At 33.7% G+C, this 23,499-nt stretch overlaps 1 protein-coding gene across 5 annotated transcripts in view; it reads right to left on the bottom strand.

Moving 5' to 3' along the window:
* VPS13B (vacuolar protein sorting 13 homolog B) overlaps positions 1–23,499 on the bottom strand; it is a gene marked incomplete at both ends in the record, with an annotated part of 778,321 nt that overhangs the window by 476,758 nt on the left and 278,064 nt on the right. For 4 of the 5 annotated variants that reach the window (XM_079722541.1, XM_079722545.1, XM_079722542.1 and 1 more), the window contains 2 exons: positions 2,192–2,339; positions 8,349–8,458. In XM_079722541.1, coding sequence (XP_079578667.1) covers positions 2,192–2,339; positions 8,349–8,458 — 258 coding nt within the window. The remainder of the gene's footprint in view (positions 1–2,191; positions 2,340–8,348; positions 8,459–23,499) is intronic. The other variant, XM_079722544.1, reaches the window with a different exon arrangement.

The raw sequence follows: 23,499 nt of genomic DNA, 5'->3' as shown, positions 1-23,499 counted from the left end.
TCATCTTTACTCATCCTTAACAATTACTTTACATCAATTATCAAGTGTGATTTAAAAAACTGGACTAAATAGTAAAGCAGGAGGTCAGAATATGGGGCTAATATGCATATAAAATTAAACTTATTTTTACCAATTGATACTTAGTGGACACTTATTTTATCTTATTAAGAGGTGATATTTATAAACCATTATGTAACCTACCAGTTCAAGAGATCTAAAGTCTGAAACCTAGCATGGTATCTAAAGGAAATATCTAATTTTATATTAAAAAATCAATACAAGTTACAGATCATCTTCCTATGATACAAAAAATAAGCAAAAGCATTTTTATCAATTGGTAAAGAAAATCTCAACATATCAAAAGGCTTGTGGATACTGACAGGTGGAAATCTAATGATTCTACAAAATAAACATAACATCCTATTTTAAGAAAAGTAATAGAACACAGAATAATAGTTATGTATAAAACTCCACAAAAATGTATGTTAGCATTTTTACTGCTGTTGTTTTTAAATATGGTAAGGAAACTAACTTTTCTTCTAAACCACAAATGTTAGCTTGAACTTCCTTGTGTATACGATCATATTTTAAATTCCTTAAGGGCAGGGATCATGTCTTATTAATATTCCTACCCTCAAAATTACTTACAACAGAATCTTGCCCATTATAGATATTCAGTAAGTGTTTTCGAGTTATTGAAAATATAAAACATTTTTTAATATGGTTAGGGATATATGAGTTATATGGAATAAAGCTGAATATCTAAGGGAAAACATTAGAAATTTAAAACACTACTTAAAATGAAATCATAACTTCTTCTTTTCCGATTTGGATTCTTTTTCTTCTCTGACTGCTGTGGCTAAAAGTTCCAAAACTATGTTGAATAATAGTGGTGAGAGTGGGCAACCTTGTCTTGTTCCTGATCTTAGTCTATCAACAGATGAATGGATAAAGAAGATGTGGCACATATATACAATGGAATATTACTCAGCCATAAAAAGAAACGAAACTGAGTTATTTGTAGTGAGGTGGAGGGACCTAGAGTCTGTTATACAGAGTGAAGTAAGTCAGAAAGAGAAAAACAAATACCACATGCTAACACATATATATGGAATGTAAAAAAAAAAATGGTCATGAAGAACCTAGAGGCAAGATAGGAATAAAGACACAGACCTACTAGAGAATGGACTTAAGGACACGGGGAGGGGGAAGGGTAAGCTGGGACAAAGTGAGAGAGTGGCATGGACATATACACACTATCAAACGTAAAATAGATAGCTAGTGGGAAGCAGCTGCATAGCACAGGGAGATCAGCTCGGTTGGTGCTTTGTGACCACCTAGAGGGGTGGGATAGGGAGGGCGGGAGGGAGGGAGATGAAGAGGGAAGAGATATGGGGACATATGTATATGTATAACTGATTCACTTTGTTATAAAGCAGAAACTAACACACCACTGTAAAGCAATTATACTCCAATAAAGGTGTTAAAAAAATTTTTTTAATAAAACAATAAAAAAATGGGTTTTTTAATTACAAAAAAGGAAATAAAAGAAATTGTTTTATGGAAGAATATTTATGTTTTATATCTGCATAGGTGATCTAGCTAACCAACAGAGGGGGGATGAAAGAAGACTGAGATGTAGGGTGGATTGCAAGAATTCACTTTAAGAAGGAACATAATGATATTATTGGGAGATGATTTTCCATGGGTCTCTTGTGTTTTTTGCCTGTCTTACAAGTAGAGGCGGTCAATGCCTTTGTTCCCAATGTTATTTTCAAGGATATCTGTACAGTGTACAGCCTCAGAAGACAAAGATATTGTCTTCCTTCTGAACAAAGAGCAGGTTTGCTTACAGTCTTGTAAGGTACATATAGGGCCTCCCACTAGAGAAAATGGCAGGCATAATTTCTACCCATTATAAAGGTTCAGGTTCCTCTCCTGTAATATAATCCACTGTACACAGGTATCACTTGGCCCTCTTTGTGCCATCCTGTAGGAATTAGGCTTAGGGCAGGAACACAAAAAAAATGCTAATACTTCGGTAACTGCTAATGCTATAGATAATACAGTCCTTTGTCTCCACTCCAGGATTCTTGGGTCTCTGGGCAGCATTCATGAAATATGGCCTGGACAACTTCTTAGCTTAGAGGTAGGGTGAAATCACAGACCCTTTAGAATTCTTGACACATACCTGTTATTGTTTTTGTTTTTATAGGGCTGCTGGCATATTCAGAGGCCTGATATGATTGTTGCTTTGCCAAGGGCGCACTTCCAACAGACACCTCATCCTCCTTCCTTCTGCTAATTGGCATAACAAGGGGAACAGCTATCACAGGCTGCTGGAGAGAGTCAAATGAAAAACTGAATTATTTACTATTTCTTAGGCAGAGAAGGTTAAACAGAGCATCACTGAAGAAAGTCCATCACATGTTGTGGTTGAGGCTTTATTCATTTTTAATTAATAATCACCCATAATCCCCACCCACCCAGAGATAACCATCATTTTTTTGCATTTTGATAAATTTTCCCCCAGTGTCTACATATTTTGCTTTCAATTGAGGTATCATTGAGGTACATCTTTATGTTAGTTCCAAGTGCATGACACAGTGATTTGATATTTCTGTACATTACAAAATGATCACCATGATATGTCTAGTTATCATCTGTCACCATACAAAGATATTATAATTGACTACATACCTCATGCTATACATGGGGCTTTATTATTTTAAATCAATGAATCAGTCAATCTCTCTTGCCCTCCCTCTTGGTCACTGTCTTTCACACACACTCACACAGGAATATTTAACAATTTCAATTTTAAATTAGAATTCTGTGCGAAAACCAAGAGAGCTTGGAATTAATTAAAATTTAACATAAATTTTAGTAAGAAGTATAAAGGTAACATGTTAGAGGCAAATCAAAACTAAAATTAACTTTGAAAATTATGATCACTAGTAAATGAAAAGTTATCCTTATAAAATGATATTTTAGGCAAGTACTTCTATAAACTGATTAGGTACATGTTAATATGGACAATCCAATTTTTTTTGAGAATTGCTGAAAATCTCTATATTGTGTCTGACAAAGTGATATCCACAGCATATTTAGAAAGCACAGAAAAATATCTATAGTTAGAGAAAGCTGGAAAACATTACGATCCTATATTGAATGCATGAGTGCTGAGCTGGACAATAAAGCAGCTGTTTCATCTTTATTCACTGAAATAAAGTCTGATGTTACTGCTGATGACGCCCAATACAATCTTGTCAGATTTTTGGCCAAAAAAAAAAAAAGCTATTTTTAAGTTTGCTTCAGGATCAAAGATCAATGTTGAACTGAGTGGAAAACAATCATCAAATGTTGGGTTTTAGCCACAAATTGAGGAGGAAATTGCAGCTTGGGAAACAACAGATGATAACTGTGATACAGCTGCATCAGATGGTGAATCTGGAGGGGGTTGGTTAGGCTGGAGTGTGGTCCAATGTTACCCTCAACACTACAACATCCACACTTTTATAGATCCAACTTTAAGTTTCACCCAACTTATGGTAACTATTTAATGTTATTTAAATTATGAATAAATATTTCAATGAGAACATAGGTACATTATATAACCATATAATATAGTGGAAAAAAAGCCAAATTATTTTACAAGTTGTTCCCTAGGGTGAGTAAATGGACAAGAAAACTGATAATGAGAAAATGAAAGATTAAGTATATTGTGGGAAACACCACAACGTAGAATATCTGCTTTCATGTTAAGTATTTAGTCAAACTGATAATATTTTTACAAATCTAAATAGGAAATAATATTTAAGAGCTAGATAAGAAATGCTGAGTCTAATTTAAACTTGCTCATCTATAAAACAAGGGGGTGGAGATGTCTACTAGAAAATCCCTTTATGCTCTAATACTTAGTGATTCCATAATCCCTTGAATTTCCTGGACATCATTTATAAACCTGGAATTGATGAAGCACTCAAAGAAGTTAGGACCAAGTTTAGAATCAAAATTAATATATAATATGTAATTACAGAAAACTTCCGTGCTGTATAGTGTGATATTTAATTCACGCACAATAGGTGAAAGATGAGATTGATGGAAGCTATGATATTAGAAATACCCAACAACAAACAAACGAAAAATCTTTCTTTTGGTGGTTGAGACTCTGGGTGCATTTTCACATCAGTAAAAATGTAGTAAAAGGCCAAATAAAAACCCTTTCTAACAAGAGAGCAAGGCGCTTACATGTCTTCTACACAGCTGTATCCAAAATACCTTTAACAGTGAGCAATAGAGACTCTTCATAAATATTTGGTGAATGATTGCTAATATAGTTCCTACATGTCAGGCATGAAGAGATACTGGAAAAAGTGTAAAAGATGAGTGATTCCCACCGCTTTTTTGGAAATATGACTACCCCAGTCAAAAATATCAAAAGAAGGAGCATTTATTTTTAGCAACCGCCTGTTGCTCTGCTTACATTCTTCTGCCTTCTGGTACGGGATATTCCCCCAAATTTCCATTGTACCCTAGTCCCATATCTGTCCTATTGTTGCCCCATCAATATCCCGTGGTCCCAAAATACCTAAAAAGCCTTTTGTCCCTCTTCTTATAAAATTTTCCTTTATTATTAATTTAATAAATGTAAAAATATAGGAAATAATGAAGAATAAAAGAACATCCATATTTTCATTATAACCAATAAGTACTGGCAATTAACAACTTATCATATTTGCTTTTTTTAAGGAGAAAAGTAAAATATTACAGATAAAGCTAAAATCCCCTCTGATTGCTAATTGCCCATTCCCTCCCAGAGTCAATCACTATTATGATATTGATACAATCCTTTAATTTTTTACACCCATATTTACTTACACATATGCCATATATATAGTTTATATATAATATATATAATATGTGATATGTAATAGATAATATATAATGTGTAATATATGCAGGGTGGTTTGGGAAAAATATAATAAGTACTCTCATATTGCATATGTCCTTGGGAAACTGATTTTTGCATTAAATAGAATTTTGAGACTTCCATACTAAAACCTATTGAATAATTTTTAACAAAAAAATAATACATCATGTTAACATGCCATGCTTTATTTATCTGCTTCGTTAGAGACAGTCATTTAGGTTGTCTCCAATTTTACACCATTGCAAAGAATTCTGCAGGGACAGGCTTATACATGACTCCTTAGGCTCATATGAATGTCACTGTAAGAACACAGCTCTATCAAAAAGTGGAATTTTGGGGTCATAGGCTACAGTCATGTGTAACTTTATTAGACACTGACAAATTTATTAATTTTCACTCAAAAGGGTAATATATGAATTCATCCATTTTCTACATTTTCACCACTACTGAATACTAGCCTTTTTTCACACAACAGATTTTAAAAGTGAAGAGGATTAGTTATGGGTGGATAAGTGTTGAAACTGGACAATAAGGTCATAGGGTTCAACTATACTCTCAATTTTCCATGTTGGAGAAAATGTAGAACTGAAATAGTAGATTAAAGGCATTTTCAAAGCATATTTTTGAGATATGCTGAACTGTAGCAAAATAGTAATACTATAAAGTGCTGACGAAAATATAAACTGTACACCAATTCTGGAAGCAAACTGGCAACATTACAAAGGCCTTAAAATATGCTAAACCACATGCCTAAAGTTACTAGTTACACTTCTAAAAATATATTCTAAGTGAATAATTAAATAAAAATGCAAATATGAAGATATTTATCCCAATATTATTTGTAACTGAATGATTAGGATTATGGGTATTTATTTGTTAGTTTATGTTTTAAATGAAACTACTAGTTTTGAACTTAGAGAAATATATATATTTATATTTAACTTAAAAATACTTATGAAACAATATAATAAAAACAAAATAAAAAGTCAATATCTTTGAAGGTACTTGGTATCAATCAAACAAATGTATAATTTACTTAAGCTGATATAACGCTACCTGACATTCAGGGATATATATGGTGTACTGGAGATAAGTGCATCACTTATAAAATGACCAATGAAAAATTTATAATACAATGAAATATTATGCAGCCCTAAAAAATAAGAAAATCTTGCTATTTGTGACAACATGGATGGACCTTGAGGCCATTCTGCTAAGTCAGACAAAGAAAGACAAATACCACATTTATATGTGGAATCTAAACAAAACAAAAACCAAAAAACCCAAAACATCAAACTCTACATACAGAGAAGAGAGGGTGTTTGCCAGAGACAGGGGGATTGGGGGAGGGGTGTGTGTAATGGGTAAAGGCAAAGTACTAACTTCCAGTTATAAAATGTAGTGTACGATATGATGACTATTGTTAATAATATGTATTGTATATTTGCAAGTCACTAGGAGAGTAAATCTTTTCTCATCACAAGGGAAAAAATTATTTAACTATGTGTGGTGATGGATGTTAACTAGACTTATAGTGGTGATTCTGCAATATATACAAATATTGGATTGTTATGTTGCTACCTGAAATTAATATACTGTTATATGTCAATTATATCTCAGTAAAAAAAAAAGTTTACAACTAAATTTTTCTCAAATTGTCCCTGCCATTAGTCTTAACTTCTCCATTACTCATACTCCATATTTTGTAAACTTTCTAAAATCCAAGTCTATTTTTATTAGTTTCCTATACTTCCTCTGTACCCTTTGGGATAAAGTCTCAAACACTTACCATTACAAATAAAATCTTTTATGAATTGGTTCTCAATTTCCACCAGTCTCTATAAGAACACTTGGCTCTAGCCTGGAAACACTGAAGGTCCCTTTCTTGCCAGGTTACTCCATCGTCTTTGCCTCTGTTCACAGTTTAGTCTAGAACAACCTTCCTTGTCTGGCTTACTTTTATGATGCTCAGCTCAATTGTCAATTCCTCCTTCTAACACCCATCCTCAGCTGATCATGAGAATGTTTCCTTTTATGTTTTCATATACTCCTGTAAATACATCTAACATAGAAATTACAGTCAGCCCTCTGTTGATCTGGAACCCGAGGATACAGAGGGCCAACTGTACTACACCAAGGGACCTAAGCATCATGGATTTTGGTATCCACAGGGGAGGGAGGGCTGGAACCAATCCCCTATGGATACCAAGGGAGGTACCAAGAATGGCATTACTACTATATTCCTTCACATTCTCAAATACACTAAATACCTCTAGAGGAAGGGATATTCTCAACCACGATTTCTGTTTCTATAGCCCCAGTACCTAGCATACTGCACTGTATTCTGTATGTATTTGATAAAAGGAAGCATGAAATGGAGAAGGGATGGCAGAAGTTTCAAATGAAATTAGGACAAAATGAAGAAAAACTTTTAAAAAGATGCTCCTTGAGACAAGGGTTGCACTTTTTAAGTTAATTTTTATATTCTTATGTAAATATAAAATTATATACTTTTCTCCTATAAATTAGCTTTAAGTTACCTCAGAAAAAAAATACAAAGCTATTCCATGTAGAATGTTATAAAATTACAATTAAGTCAATGGGAAAATGCAATTCAATATCACATAAATTTGGCCTCAAAAATTCTTAGTTCTAGAGGGAAGAGATATGGGAACATATGTGTATGTATAACTGATTCACTTTGTTATAAAGCAGAAACTAACACCACTGTAAAGCAATGATACTCCAATAAAGATGTTAAAAAAAAATTCTTAGTTCTGAGATATACTAGATGTGTGAAAATAGGTAAGTTAATCTCAATAAGCATCAGTTTCTTCATCTTTAAAATAGGAATAATAAAACCCATCTGTCAGAATTACATTTAAGTATCATGATATACATAGAGAATTACACGTAAGTATTCAGGAGACTATAATTAGCTCCTTTTGCTTTGTAATTTAGACCCTTTAAACACACACATATCCCAAGTCTTTTGCACCAACCATCCCAACACCAGAGTTAGGCACACTCAATGCATGTTTGTTGAATAAACCTACAGATGAAGAAGAAATGTAGAGATAATGAAAATGAAAGCTAACATTTCCTAAGCAATTATTATGTATTGGACACTCTGAGAACAAACATGTAGGCACTATGAGGGAAAATAAGCCAGTAAAATAGGACTACCTAACCTAGTCTCTCTAAAGTATCTGCTTTACAAGCAATTGTAGACCAAGTCCCTTTAACAATCAATGCAACTCTACTTTGAACTGTAATTTCTTGTACAGAAATTAAAGAATAGAATTGCTTGAAAGGGGTAGAATTCTGGTACCTCTATAAACAAAATCAACAGAAGAAATATATAACTCTAACAAATAAGAAAAAAATTATTTAGAGAATTATAAAAACTTCTCACCTGCTGCATATGTTTACTGGTTCGCTTCTGAGGTTGATAAATGAGCCAGGTGTATATGATAGGGTCAATATTAACTGCTAGTCCTTGTACATTACAAAGAAGTACGGCACCTAAAAAACAAGATTTTTAAATTGTTACATTCCTCGTAAAAATAATAAGCTTGATGTCACTTTACACCAATAAGTAGGAGAGCCATAATAAAAAAGATGAACAACAGTTAAGTGTTGCCAAGGATGTGGAGGAATTCAAACCTTCATACATTGCTGGTGGGAACATAAAATAGTGCAAATAATTTGGAAAACAGTCTGGCATTTCCTCAGAAAGCAAAATATACAGCTACAATATGACCCAACAATTCTATTCCTAGGTATATACCAAGAGAACTGTAATCAAATATCCACGCAAAAACTTGTACACAAATTTGCATAGCAGCATTATTCACAATAGCCGAAGAGTGGGAAAATATGAATGTCCATGATGAACTGCTGAATGGATTAGCAAAATGTAGTAGAATCACACAATGGAAAACTATTTATCCATGAAAAGGAATGAAGTACTGATACATGCTATAACATGGATAAGCCTTGAAAACATGCTAAGTGAAACAAGCCAGTTACAGAAAACCACGTATTATACGATTCTGCTTACATGAAATGGCCAGAACAGGCAAAACCATGAAGAAAAAAGTAGATCAGTGGATGCTGGGGCCTGGGGGGAGGAAAGAATGGGAAATAACTGCTAGTAGATATATGGTTCTTTTGGGAGTGATGAAAATGTTCTGTAATTAGAAAATGGTGATTGTTGTACAACTTTGCAAATGTACTAAAAACCACTAAATTATGCACTTTAAAATAATGTACTTTACGGAATGTAAATTATATCTCATTAAATGTGCATTTGCCTTTAAAAATAATAATAAACTTTATTTTTTAGGCAAACAGCAACTTCTATATTGGCCATGAGAAGGGAATATTATCTCCCTTTTTTGTTTACATTACAGAACTAACTCATGATATGAAAGGAAGCATTATTATAACCACTTAATAAATCACTGTAAATTACAGCTTTAAGTGTTCAGAAGCAAAGAGAGAGAGCTGCCTAGATGAAATGCAGGCTAACATTCTGACATGAAACACAAAGACTGAAGTGTAACAAGTTGCAATTCCATCCTACTAACTAAAACATTTTTGTCCCTCTCTAATAAAAAGTAGCTCACATAAACTTAACTAAAGCAGAATATCCCATTCTTAATTTATGTGGGGCAGGTCATGTATATCTGTAAATAAGATTTTGCATATATTTCTATATTTCTACATATATTTTATGATAAAAATAGTATTAGCTCCACTAGGATGTATAGAACATGAAGGAAGGGATATTAGTCAGCTTTGCTCTCAACTGTTATCTCCAGCATGTGAAAAAGTACCTTCCACGTGGTAGGAGCTGAAAAAATAATCACAATAAATGGTAGACAGGTTCTCAGGTTAGTTGAAAAAAGCCCATTTGTTCTATAATATTGCAGATAATTAAAACATCTAGTACAATTAGTATAATTAGTATTAATATCAAGTCCTATGAAAAGTGAACCACAAACAGACTGAGATACAAGGATGGAGGAGAGAAAGCAAGCAAAAGAGAAATTTCCTCCTTTTTCAAAGCTTTGCACAGAACTTTCAAACGAAATTTGCCATGTGTACTCCTGTTCTACTTTACATTGGGTTCTCCCAGGAACCCAAAATCGGTATAGATTCCTAGGCAACATGCTGAGACAACATAAGCAATCCCTCCTTCCATGTAACAAAGCATGTGCTAGTGAGCAATGATTCACTCAAATACACATATCAGAAAGGAATGATGGGGAGAAGTTAAATACAAGATGACTGCAAAACAGGGGGGTCATAACTGAATTCAACTGGAAAATACAATTTAATATATATTTTTTCCTGTAATAGCATGCAGATTCCTCATAAGAACCTAAATTCTCCTATTTCTCAAATACCACTAGTATACAGAATAAAGGCTTAACATGCTATATTATATTAAGGAAAATAAAATAAGACTTTCCCAAAATTATATCCAGTTTTCAAATAATTCTAACAGCTCTATTATGCCAGAGACTATCAACTCCACAAACTAACAAAAATACAGTATCTAGATATATGAGTCTATATAGCAACAGCTAATTTGAATAGTGTTCTTGTTTTATAACAACTCATTCTATCAAAATACGTTACTAGGTGATAAACAGAATTTGGGCTGAAATATGAAAGACTATTAATCAAATCCCTTTTTATTTTAAAGAAATGTGTTGAACACATTTAAATAGAGTTCAAAAATTCATTTAAATTCAAGAATATATAATTTAACCATAAAAGTTAAAAGACTTTTCTAAAATCCATATACAGAAATAAAATTACATTTAGATTTAGATTACTATGAACTGCTTGCTGTCACATGAGCCCACAATATTTTATAAATAATATCACATAAATATTAAAGACACCAAAATAATACGTGGTTAACACTAAAGAATGTATTTCATCAAAAGAAGGAATTACCACAAGAAAAAAACTTTGGGATCCAGAAGACAAAGGATCCAACACAGGAAAAAGTGACCCAGGATGACACTAGTGAATTGGTGACAAGTACATGGAAAATTTAGAAACAACAAACAATTATTAAATACAGGAAAAACAAATGTTATAAAGGAAAGGATAACTAACCATAGGATAAACATGACTGTACCATGAATAGTATCTACAGACAGAACTATGTAAATTCTGAAAAAAATGAATCCATTGATTAATCAAATGTATAATACAACAATATCATACATTTGATTACTGGGAGTATGGGTACATAAGAGGAAGGTGTGATGGGAGCTGAAGAGGGTAAAAGTTAGCCAATATCATTTTCCACAGTAAGATAGCAATGAATAATGCTGTAAAATGAACAATCAAGAAAGAGCAAGAAAAGCCAAGTTATTTAAAAATGTGGACGTAAACACCAAAATAATTACTAAAAAGACTTTTGAAAAGGGAACATTAAAAAACAGGTGCAGGTGACACGAGGGAGAATATAACTGGGATTCTCAAAATGGGGACAACAGAAAAGAGAGGTAGATGAGCTTTAGATTTTCTTGCTGAGGAATATCCTTATAGCCACTAGCAAAATGCAGAATAAATTTTTCTCTTTGAAAAAAGTCTCCAATTCATTGTAACATAACAGCCACAAATTAAGATCTGTGAATGAGTCCCATAACAAAAAAAATCAGCAAGCACTGCAGAAGGCAAGTGAGCAAGAGCCAGAAAAAAGAACAAACAAGTTTAGACTTTGAAGCACTGAAGATACTTGAATACAGAAAAACAGCTATGGGGACTTCGCTGGTGGCGCAGTGGTTAAGACTCCATGCTCCCAAGGCAGGGGGCCTGGGTTCGATCCCTGGTCCAGAAACTAGATCCCACACACGTCGCAACTAAGAGTTCGCACTCCACAACTAAAGAGCTGGCGAGCCGCAACTAAGGAGCTGGCGAGCCGCAACTAAGGAGTCAACCTGCCGCAACTAAGACCAAATAAACATTTTTTTTAAAAAACAGCTATGTAGAAAACATTTAAAATACAAAAGTATGCAATCATGAAGGGGAACAAACAATGAGAAAGTATCAGCAAAGAACACATTGTAAAGAAAAATAGAAATTACAGAAATGACAGATTTAGTTTTTGAAGTAAAAAACTCATTGGACAGGTTAAATAGCAGATTAGATATAGCTGAAGAGAAAATTAATAAAATAGAAGAAATACAATAAGATAATTTAGAATGTATCTGAGATAGAAAAATGAAAGAAAACAGTTAAAATGATGTTAAGAAATATGAGGACTGAGTAAGAAGAACAAACATATACCTAATTAGATTCCAGAGGGAGTTACTAAGGAATAAGAAGAGGTAATATTGTTAAAAAATAATGGCTGAGGGACTTCCCTGGTGGTCCAGTGGTAAAGTATCCGTCCTCCAATGCAGGGGATGCAGGTTCGATACCTGGTCAGGGAACTAAGATCCCACATGCCACGGGGCAACTAAGGCCGTGCGTGACAACTACTGAGCTCGCATGCCTCAACAAGACAGCCCACGCACCACAACTACAGAGCCCACACGCTGTGGAGCCCATGCGCCACAGCTACAGAGTGAAAAACCCACATGCCACAACTAGAGAGAAGCCCGCGCACTACAACAAAGAACCCTCATGATGCAACTAAGACCAGATACAGCCCCAAAAAAAGAAACAAAGAAAAAAAATGGCTGAGAATTTTACAGAATTGCCAAAAGATATTAAGCCTCACACCTAAGAAGCCCAATGAATCCAAACTGGATAATTAAAAATAAACCTATATTAAACAAACAAACAAACAAAGAAGAAACAAAACACTGAAGAGAAAAAGAAGATCAGAAAAGAACCTTAAATAAAAAGAAAGATCTCCTGAGGTATAGAAAAGCAAATAAATTGACAGTCAGCCTCTTAGCAAATAGTCAATGGTATTCATTACATGATTTTTCTTCAAAACTTACATATATTCTTTTGTATGCACCAAGTGTTACCATTAAAAGATGATAAAAGAAGAAAAAGAATAAATTAAATTGATTTTTAAAAGTAAGTATATCAGGATAAGTTTTGTTCTAATATTATACATCTCAAGTACAAGCCACATAGAAACTATTTTTTAAATTATGATGAAAATATGCAAAAAAACCTATATAAACAAAGCAGTTATAAATTTAAAAGAATACAAACTGCAAAAGACAAAAGTAAATTAAGGAATTATGGAATTCTCCATATGAGGCAAGTTATTTTAATAGTCTTTTCATATGTGCCAAAAACTAAGCATGTTGAGTAAATTTTTAAAAACTTTCTCAGTAAGTTATTAGCACACCTTTAAAATTGGGATGGTAGAGAAAGGGAAAGGAAAACAACTGTAAATAGGTAAATATTTTCACATGGACAATTAATTCTGAAAGTCTTATTTTATTATAATGAAAAAGTTAAATACTTCACCAACAAATATTCATTTAAGTCACATAATTGCATTATACCAAAAATGACTAAATGACTTATAGCCAGGCTTGAACTTTATGAATGTTAAACAGGTAATAAAAGAGAATAAACTATTAATTTAACAACTTAGCTAAAATTATAATTTAGAATAATGTTCTTCTAAATTTAAAGGGATAATTTTATATTATATTCAATTTATGAGACACAGCCTTTAAAAATAACACACAAGTTTTGACATATAAGTGTGCAGACAATTAGTGTGATAGTTGACTCAGAACAGATCCTCCATAAATCACTAAAATTTGGCAATATATTATTCTGTTTAATTTTAGCCTGGGAGACAACTAATGAGAAAAGTGTGCTTTACTCCTCTGTTCACTGCCAAAATGGCTCACTTATCCACATTCCATTCAGGCTTTACCAATTAGTTAAACCAAGGCACCACTGTCATTTTCAGTTACATCCTAAGCTGAAGAATGAGAACTGAAGTAAGGGTTAGAGACCAAAGTTGCAGAGCATTAAAATTAAACATACATCCTTCTTATCAGCAACAGAAACCTTGTCAACCAATGAGACTGTCCTGTAAAATATCAAGTTATTAATAGGAAAAAGTACCCTGCATTTATCTTAAACCAATGAATGAGACAAAAAACACAGACATATTAATCTTCATCTAAGTTTAAGTGGCTAAAACTCACTATTTTTCTATTACGCAACTAGAGTAAAGTAAGAACTTTTTAGATGCATAGTGCTCTTAAGAAATTGTTACTCTTAGTTTTAAGAATAATTTCAAAACTTTTGGCTACATAGTTAAATAAACAAAAAAGGCAGAATCAATACTTCAAAAACAAGGGTGGGGAATAAAGGCAAGATAGAGTAATCAGACACTAAAAAAATGACAGAGCAGGGATGAGCTGCCAACTACTGGCAACCTTATCCAAGGTAATTGTCAAATTTAGTATAAATGAATCATAAGATTTTTAGGTATGTGTGTATGGTAGCTCGTGTTACTTAATTAATAATTATTTCCCCTTCTCTTAGGATATAGAAAATCACAAGAGAACTCTATCCCACTGTAACAATAAGAACAAGCCATGTAACCTATCAAAGCTTTTCAACATTCATCAGACAGATTTTCTATGAACAAAAATCGTAAAAGTGAAACGCCCCTCATAGGGCACAAGGAATGAACAGTGGCTTTTATTCTTGGCACAGCAGTAGGAGGAAAAGAAAGTGGATAAGAAGAAAACAACTGACCTTTTAACAAATGTTTAGAGTTAGTTAGGGGCAGACATGACAGTTTAGAATCTCTGCAAACCGTAGACACAAGGGGAATCTACCCACCTGCCATCCCTTTTCAACAAGCCTCCACCAAATGTTCATAAGAGTAACAGGGGACAGGACTGGACAGATGAGAAAGATCCCACTGAGATGCAGGTACCTGGAGCCTGATGAAGTCTGAGTGCAAAGAAGGAGAATCGAGAGAAATCTCACAGCCACTCTGAACATTTCAGTGAGCACCAAGCAGGGCAATCTGTGCTAGGAGAAGAAAAGAGGAACTAAGAGAGATAGATCCCTCCATAAGGACAGATGAAAACAGCATGCTGAAGTCTGAGGGTAGGTCAGGAGAACTGAGTGAAAGTCACAAACCATACTAAAAGAAAAATTCTGATCCTGCTCTCAAAAATATCTTAAGTCTGGGGTGACTTAACATAAGTAAAGCAGGATCAGAACAAGCTCAACCACAGAATAGAAAGCAAAGACCAAACCCAACTCAACTAAACCAAAAACATGACAAAATAAGAGGCATGCCCTTTTGTGGGCATAAGCGTTATTTACCATAGCTTCTATTCTTTTTACATACAATGTTTGGCATTCAATTAAAAAAAAAGATTATGAAACACACAGTAAAACAAAAAGAAATGACTCACTATCAAAAGAGAAAACAGGGGCTTCCCTGGTGGCACAGTGGTTGAGAGTCCGCCTGCCGATGCAGGGGACACGGGTTCGTGCCCCGGTCCAGGAAGAACCCACATGCCGCGGCGCGGCTGGGCCCGTCAGCCATGGCTGCTGAGCCTGCGCGTCCGGAGCCTGTGCTCCGCAGCGGGAGAGGCCACAACAGTGAGAGGACCGTGTACCGCAAAAAAAAAAAAAAAGAGAGGAAACAGTCAATAGCACTAGTCCCAAAGGTGGCAGATACGAGAATTATCAAACAGGGACTTTAAAAGAACTCTAATAAATATGCTAAAGAATGTAGTGAAAAAGGTAGACAAGCATGAACTGAAGGGGAATTGTAACAGAGAGACAGAAACTATTAAAAAGAGCCAAACAGAAATCCTAGAATTTGAAAAATACAGTATCAGAGGTAAAGGATTCTTTAAAAATTTCTTTCTAAAACTTATGAATGATATCAACTGACAGATTCAGCAAACCCAAGAAAAATAAAGGAAAAGAAAACCAGATCTACACACATCATGACCAAAATGCAGAAAACCAAAGATAGAAAAAAATGTTGAAATCATACAGAGCAAACAAAGGCACAACAGACATAAGGGAACCATGATAAGGACAATTTCTCATCAGAAACAATGGTGGCCACAAGACAGTGGAATGATACCTTTAAAGTGCTAAAAGAAAAGACAGCCTAGATTTCTATATCCATTGGCAATATCCTTTTAAAATGAAAACAAAACAACAAAAACAATTTGTCACCCGAAGTCTTGCCCTACTAAGAATTATTAGAGAAGTGCTTTAGTCCAAAAGAAAATTATGCCAGATAGAAACTCAATTCTAGAAAAGGAATGAAGGGCACCAGAAAGAATAAAATATGTTGGTTAATAAAGCAGACCTCTTTAAAACATCCTATTTTAGTTACATGTATATACACACACATACACACACACGTACATCAATGTTACCGTCAAACCCAATTTAGATTAAATAAAAAATATACATTGAACACATTTGTGTACACATTTCCATCTATCCAAATTCTGCACATCCTTTCATTCAAATTAGCTTCCGCCATTAACACTTCTTACCACCACTGCCCTTTCCATTCTCTGGCCAGCTGCAATACTGAGTATTATAGAGCTCATTTTAGCCACTGACTCAATTCCATTTTCTCAGTATATAAGAATGTCATAAGTTAAGAATAAGGATGGCAGAAGAGGTTATGAGTGCTTTAGGAGATTGCAGAATGTGTGAAATTGTGACACATTCAGAAAGACCCATCTGTGTTCCCTGGTCATGAATTCAAAGTGAGTGAACTCATCCTGATTGCATGTTTTTCTCCAGTCCACTTGAGGTCCACAGAAGGAAGACAAATTGGACTTCAAAAATACTCTGCTTGTTATTTTATATTTCCTACTGGTGTTCTTCTTTTTTCTCCCCAGATCAAATAGTTACTTAATCAGTTTTATCAGGTATTAAGTTAATAACTGGTTTCCTTCTCACTCTTATGTCTTATTTCTCAATTGGAACAGAATTCATAAATGAGATTTAATGGTAACCTCAAACCATAAGTGTCAGTAATTAATACTTTGTGGTGTTTCAAACTTTTTACCTCTGACTTTATATTTATGGCATAAACCCTAAAACCATAAAGGTATTTACAAACAGCTTTGAGAGGAAAAAGCTTAGAATTTCTAAAAGATAAGAGATACCAGAGACAAAAGTAAAGGCAAAAATCAGACTAGAACAAAATATTAGGAAAAAACATAACGAAGACAATATTCATGACATAGGAAGACCTAAAAATTACTAAGCAAAAAAGATATAAAACCAAACAGGACAAGGGCGGGGGGTGGGGAGGGAAGCTGGGACGAGGTAAGAGAGTAGCACTGACATATATACACTACCAAATGTAAAACAGATAGCTAGTGGGAAGCTGCTGCATAGCACAGGGAGATCAGCTCGGTGCTTTGTGATGACCTAGAGGAGTGGGATAGGTAGAGTGGGACGGAGGCTCAAGAGGGAGGGAATATGGGGATATATGTATGCGTATAGCTGATTCACTTTGTTGTACAGCAGAAACTAACACAACATTGTAAAGAATTATACTCCAATACAGATGTAAAAAAACAACCAAACAGGAAAATGGGCAAAGAATATAAACAGACAACTCACAAAATAAATACAACCGGCCTTCACTAATGCTCAACATTACTAACAGCTAAAGAAACTAATGATAAAACAGTAAGATAATTTTTCAATGACAGACTAACAGAAGCTTAAATGAATTAAAGTCTATTACTGATAAAGCTCTGAAGAATAAAGCACTCCCATGCTCTGCTGAAAGAAATGGAAACTAGTATAGTCTCTTTGAAGGCTATTTTGGAATCACCTATTAAAATTTTAAACATACAATTCACTGATCCAGCAATTTTAGTTCTTGGAATCCTACATTAATACTTGTAGATGTTCTTAAAATATATGCACAAAGATGTTCACTTGTAGTATTATTATTATTATTATTATTATTATTTTTTTTGCGTTACGCGGGCCTCTCACTGTTGTGGCCTCCCCCGTTGCGGAGCGCAGGCTCCGGACGCGCAGGCTCAGCGGCCATGGCTCACGGGCCCAGCCGCTCTGCGGCATGTGGGATCTTCCCAGACCGGGGCACGAACCCGTGTCCCCTGCATCGGCAGGCGGACTCTCAACCACTGCGCCACCTGGAAAGCCCACTTGTAGTATTATTTACAGTAATGAAAATATGTAAAAAAAAATCAATGTCTACAGTCAAATTATAATTATTTAATGTTACACCACGCAGCTATTAGACGACGAAGTAGAGAGTATGTAATGACACAAAAATAAGTGCAGAATAGTATATAACAAAATAATAGTTAATAGTATAAGCATAAAACATGCTTACATATAATATATATTTAAAGATAAAATAGTGATATCTCTAGGTGTATGTAGGTGAATATATCAGTGATATACTATATAAAAAAAAAGATCTGCAAGTATATGAACCAAGCTGTATATAAACCAAGGTAGAACAAACATATTACTTCATGATATAAAGATAATATATTACTATATTACTTATATTCTAAAACCATGAAACTACATCCACATTTTTCCTGATCAAAATTTTGAATTTCAGTGAAAAAATTGGTTCATGTAAGAAACAAAAGCAAAAACTTGATTCACCACAAGTAAAAACCATTTAGAAAATTACCAGATCTCATAAAAGTCTCTCTTTTATTTATCTTCAGTGTGTCATTGCTCTTTACTCAGCATTTTCATTATTCAGAATCCCCATCCCCGTATCCTGCACCAAATCAATGTAAACAAATATGGGATCCTATAACTAGAAAATAACTTTTAAAGGCAATTCTTCACTTTAAACTGGATTTTGTGGAATTACCATATGATCCAGCAATCCCACTCCTGGGCATTTATCAGAACAAAACTATAATTCAAAAAGATGCATGCACCCCTACATTCACAGCAGCACTATTTACAATAGCCAAGACACGGAAGCAACCTAAACATCCACTGACAAATGAATATATAAAGAAGGTGTGGTATATATACACAATGGAATACTGCCAACCATATAAAAGAACTAAATAATGCCATTTGCAGCAACATGGATACAACTAGAGATGATCATACGAAGTAAAGTAAGTCAGAAAGAGAAAAACAAATACCATATGATATCACATATGTGGAACCTAAAATATGACACAAATATGACACATCTATCTATGAAACAGAATCATGGACATAGAGAACAGACTGGTGGTTGCCAAGGGGGTTGGGACAGGAATGGAGTGGGAGGTTGGAGTGAGCAGATGTAAGCTTTTATACATAGAATGGATAAACAACAAGGTCCCACTGTAGAGCACAGAGAACTATATTCAGTATCCTATGATAAACTATAATGGAAAAGAATATATTAAAAAATGTATATATATGTACAACTGAATCACTTTTGCTGTACAGCAGTAATTAACACAACACTGTAAGTCAACTATACTTCAATAATAAATAAATAAATTTTGTTTTACTGGAAAATATAATCAAAATATAGATTATAAATCAACACATAATCATTACAAAATTTATTATCATTGACTCACATACCTCAGTAAAATCTTTTCTATTACTAATATGACAGTTTGATTCATTTCAAATATTTCTGCATCTCTTTTATATATAGGCCCAAAACTCGAACATACATCTTAATTATATTAGCATACATTAAATAACCTAAGGCTATAAGCACTGCAAAGATACTGCAAACAATATGATAGAATTAACTTTTGAATTAATCATGCATAAAAAATGAATTAATGTACAACTTGGAATAAAGCAGTATTTAGTTTGGTTTAAGTATTTTAAAGCCAATACTGATCATCTCTGATCATGCTTAATTCTAAATAATTAATAATGTACTGATTTAGCATTTTAATCTTGCTGACTCTATGAAGTTACATCTGACTTAAATTTTAAGCATACAGAATTGAGGATCATATGCATATATCTCTTTTTATAGATAATAGCAGGAAACTTAATAAATGTTTTTTATTATAATGATTCTTAAAATCAACTGAAAGAAGAATCTTCAAAGTCATCCACACTAAATGGGGTTAAATTCCATGTACCAGCAGTGGTTAGAAAGGACTCTTTCAAAATTATGAAAATATTCATCAAACTACCTAAGAGACAGAATATACATTTTGATTTAATTATGAATTCTTTGAATTATTAATTTTTTATTAATAATGATAAATCTTAACTTGGAAATTAAAAGCAATGCTTTTTTAACCAAAACCCGACAAGCATGTATTTTCTGATACTTAATATCATTACTTCTCATTTCATTTAAAATCTCATGGCATAAATCATAGGATAGATTTCTAGCATTCTTTTAATCCCAGGACACTGCCCTCCATTCCATCAGTCATCCTTCTCCAGCCAACTTATTTCTTTCACTTTTTCAGAAAGTAAGGCTGCTTTTTAAATACAAGAACCCTAGGATCACCATGTTTCAGACATAAACAAAAAAATTTTTTTTAGAAAATTGCTTATCCGCATGTATCAAAACAAACAAATCCCCAATATTTATGTTTTTCACAAAGTAACCTGAAACTAAAATGATTTTTCCCCCAACTTGAGTTGCCTTTGGGGGAAAAAAAACAATGGCTGAGGCAAAAAAATAAATTTGCACATTTAATCTACCCTACTCACTATTTTCCAAAAATACTTATTAGAGCAACTTGATGGTTATCTGGAATCTTATTCTATTTACACCGTATAGACAACCATATATAACAGCAGGTCTCTGAAATATGCCAATGTTTTATTCTACCTTGCTATGGTTCCAGTTTTGACATCTTTCCTCTGTAACTCAGACATAAAACACTACAAGATACACATAAATTTGAAGAGCAGGCAACTTTAGCCTTATTATATGAGTTCTCAAAGTTACAAAGCTTACGTGCGTGTGAAGATTAGTTGACAAAATTAGAAGCTTTAAAATTCAAAGACTTCTGGATTCTGCATAGGATTCCAGTATTAATTCAAATTCATGGTTGCCAACCGTTAAAAGAATTAAGAAGTCATTAATATTCCTGGAGTTCAAATTAGATTAGAATCTTCTGTAACATCAAAGATTAATGTGGAGCAAGTATATAAAATACAGAACACAAGGAATAGCTATAGCTATTAAAACCAACCACAATTATAAAGTATATTAATTTCATACTACCTCAATTACTTTCAAAAAACCATTGAAGCTTTGAGTGACATGTGATTTAAAACTATTTTAAATAAGTTTGTCAAATTTAATTCCAAAACCCCTAGACATACAATTTTCAAAGTTTAAATCAAAATACTAGCAAGGATATGGTATAACTGATAGTATAACACAGGCTTCAGTCTACAGACTATGAGATATTTTAGTAAAATTATTTTAATAAATATAAAGTATTTTGGAACACAACCATGCCCATTTGTTTACATGTTGTCTATGGCCACTTTTGTACTAAAACAGCAAAACTGAGCAGCTGCTAGAGAGATTATATGGCCCGCAAGCCTAGAATATGTATAGTATACGGCCCCTTAAGAAAAAACTTGCTGACCCCTGTTACACATTGCTGGTAGGAGTTTACTATAACAATTTTGCATATGAATTTGGTAGTAAAAAGTTAATACCTTTTAACTAATTAATTTCATTTCCAGAAATCTATGCTAAACAAATATAGGAATTATTTAATATTAACAATTTCACATACAGTTATTTAGAATAGAAAACATTCGAAATTATCTAAATCTCCAAAAATGAGGACTGGTTATGCAAACTGATGTAGTCAAGTGACAAGCCAGTACATGTTCATTAAAATGATGGTTATGAGGACTATGTAATAATGAGAAAATTCTTAGGACATAAACAGAAATTTTAAATACAGTCTAATACAAGGTAAATAAATAGCAAGGGAAAAACTAGAAGAACATGTAAAAGAAATTTCAGTGGTTTGTGATTGGTTGATGGGTTAATTTTTTTTTCTGCTTTCTAGATTTTCTAACTTTCCAAATTCTATTTACTAAAGGTATAATTACTTTTATAATAAAAACTTAAAACAATATATGTAAACATCTAAAGATTTCATGTGTTTAGGTGACTGTTATTCCTCTGCTTAAACACTGTCTTCCCAATCTCCTTTGCATTAAATGTAAACTTCTCATCATAGCCTACAAAGTCATGCAAGATCTGACTCACCTCTCTCTGAAATCTCATCTCTGACACTCTTCAATGGTGACTATATTCCGTCTACCCTTGAACATGCCAAATCCTTTGCTATTCTTTCAGTCACCTCTCTAATCCTTCACAGAGGCCTGTCTCTGACTACTCTATTAAGTTTTCATCAAGTATCTTTGTTTAATATTTATGATTATATAATTTTCTGTTTACGCATTATCTACCTCCTCAGAGACAATATAAGCTCATGAGATCAGGGACTATCTTCACTGTTCATATATGACCGATGCCAAGCACAGGAATTGGCACATAGAAAACACTAAATTTAATGGATGAATATATGAATAAAGTTTTACATTTACCTTTAATCTTTCAAGCACTTATTATTAAGTGTTGCTTCATTTCATCCAGAAGTAATTATTTTAAAATATTTTCAAATCAAAGAATACTCCAAATATTACTCAATATAAAACACACTTTGATTACTGATAACAAACAGATCTCTCTCCAGCCTGTTTTCTAATATTCCAATGTGACACTATTTCATGTATGTTGTATTAAGACTTTAAATTGATTATATAAATTATATAGGCTATGTGGAGATATGTTATGGTCCACAAAAACTAGAAAGAAAATACTGTTAATCAATATTAACATTTGGCTGTAGATTAGACTCCTAATACTGAGGACTTAAACCCCAGCTGTTTCAACATCTATGTGTACACTGTAGCCACATGAAGCTGGTATCTGGAAACAAATATATTTCTTAAAGATATAATTGGCATCACATACATTTTTTCTTTAATGTTTTATGATGAACATTTTCCTGTGTTGTTATTTTTTTTACTCTCTAGCATTCCTTTCCCCTGTCTCAGATACCTCTAATTCCCCCCCTTGAGCCTAAATCATTCCAGCAGTTGCAGTGGTGACCAGCACTACCTGGCTTCCTAAACAACTCCATACAGGGCAAAGTGACTGAGCCTAGACCTGTGCCTATCCAACATGTCTCTTGCCTCTGGATCCAGGGCTCACAGATGACTCCTGAGATATGGAGCAGTACAGTTCCTCACTCAGTGCCCATAACTACATGCAGAAGCTGGAGAAGCAGCAAAGTTAGTGCCCTGAGGAATAGAACCTTGACCAGTTGAGTATGTGAGCAAGTGGGAAAAAAAATCTCTCCCAGAAAGAACTGTCCTGGGAAATAGTGGTGTATAACTAGATTATACACCCCCATATTGTTCTCCCTCCTTTGCGGACTCATAACCTTAATCATTCAACTATAATCTCTAGTAATAGTAGTACATAAGCCCTTCTCTTAGGCTTTGTTTTCTGAGGAACCCCCCAAAATCTTCTTTTGTTTCTTCTGGTAAAAGCACTCAAGTTCCCT

Source organism: Hyperoodon ampullatus, assembly GCF_949752795.1.
Source record: "Hyperoodon ampullatus genome assembly, chromosome: 17".
In the NCBI taxonomy this organism is placed as follows: domain Eukaryota; kingdom Metazoa; phylum Chordata; class Mammalia; order Artiodactyla; family Ziphiidae; genus Hyperoodon; species Hyperoodon ampullatus.
This window is presented reverse-complemented; position numbering and strand designations above follow the sequence as displayed.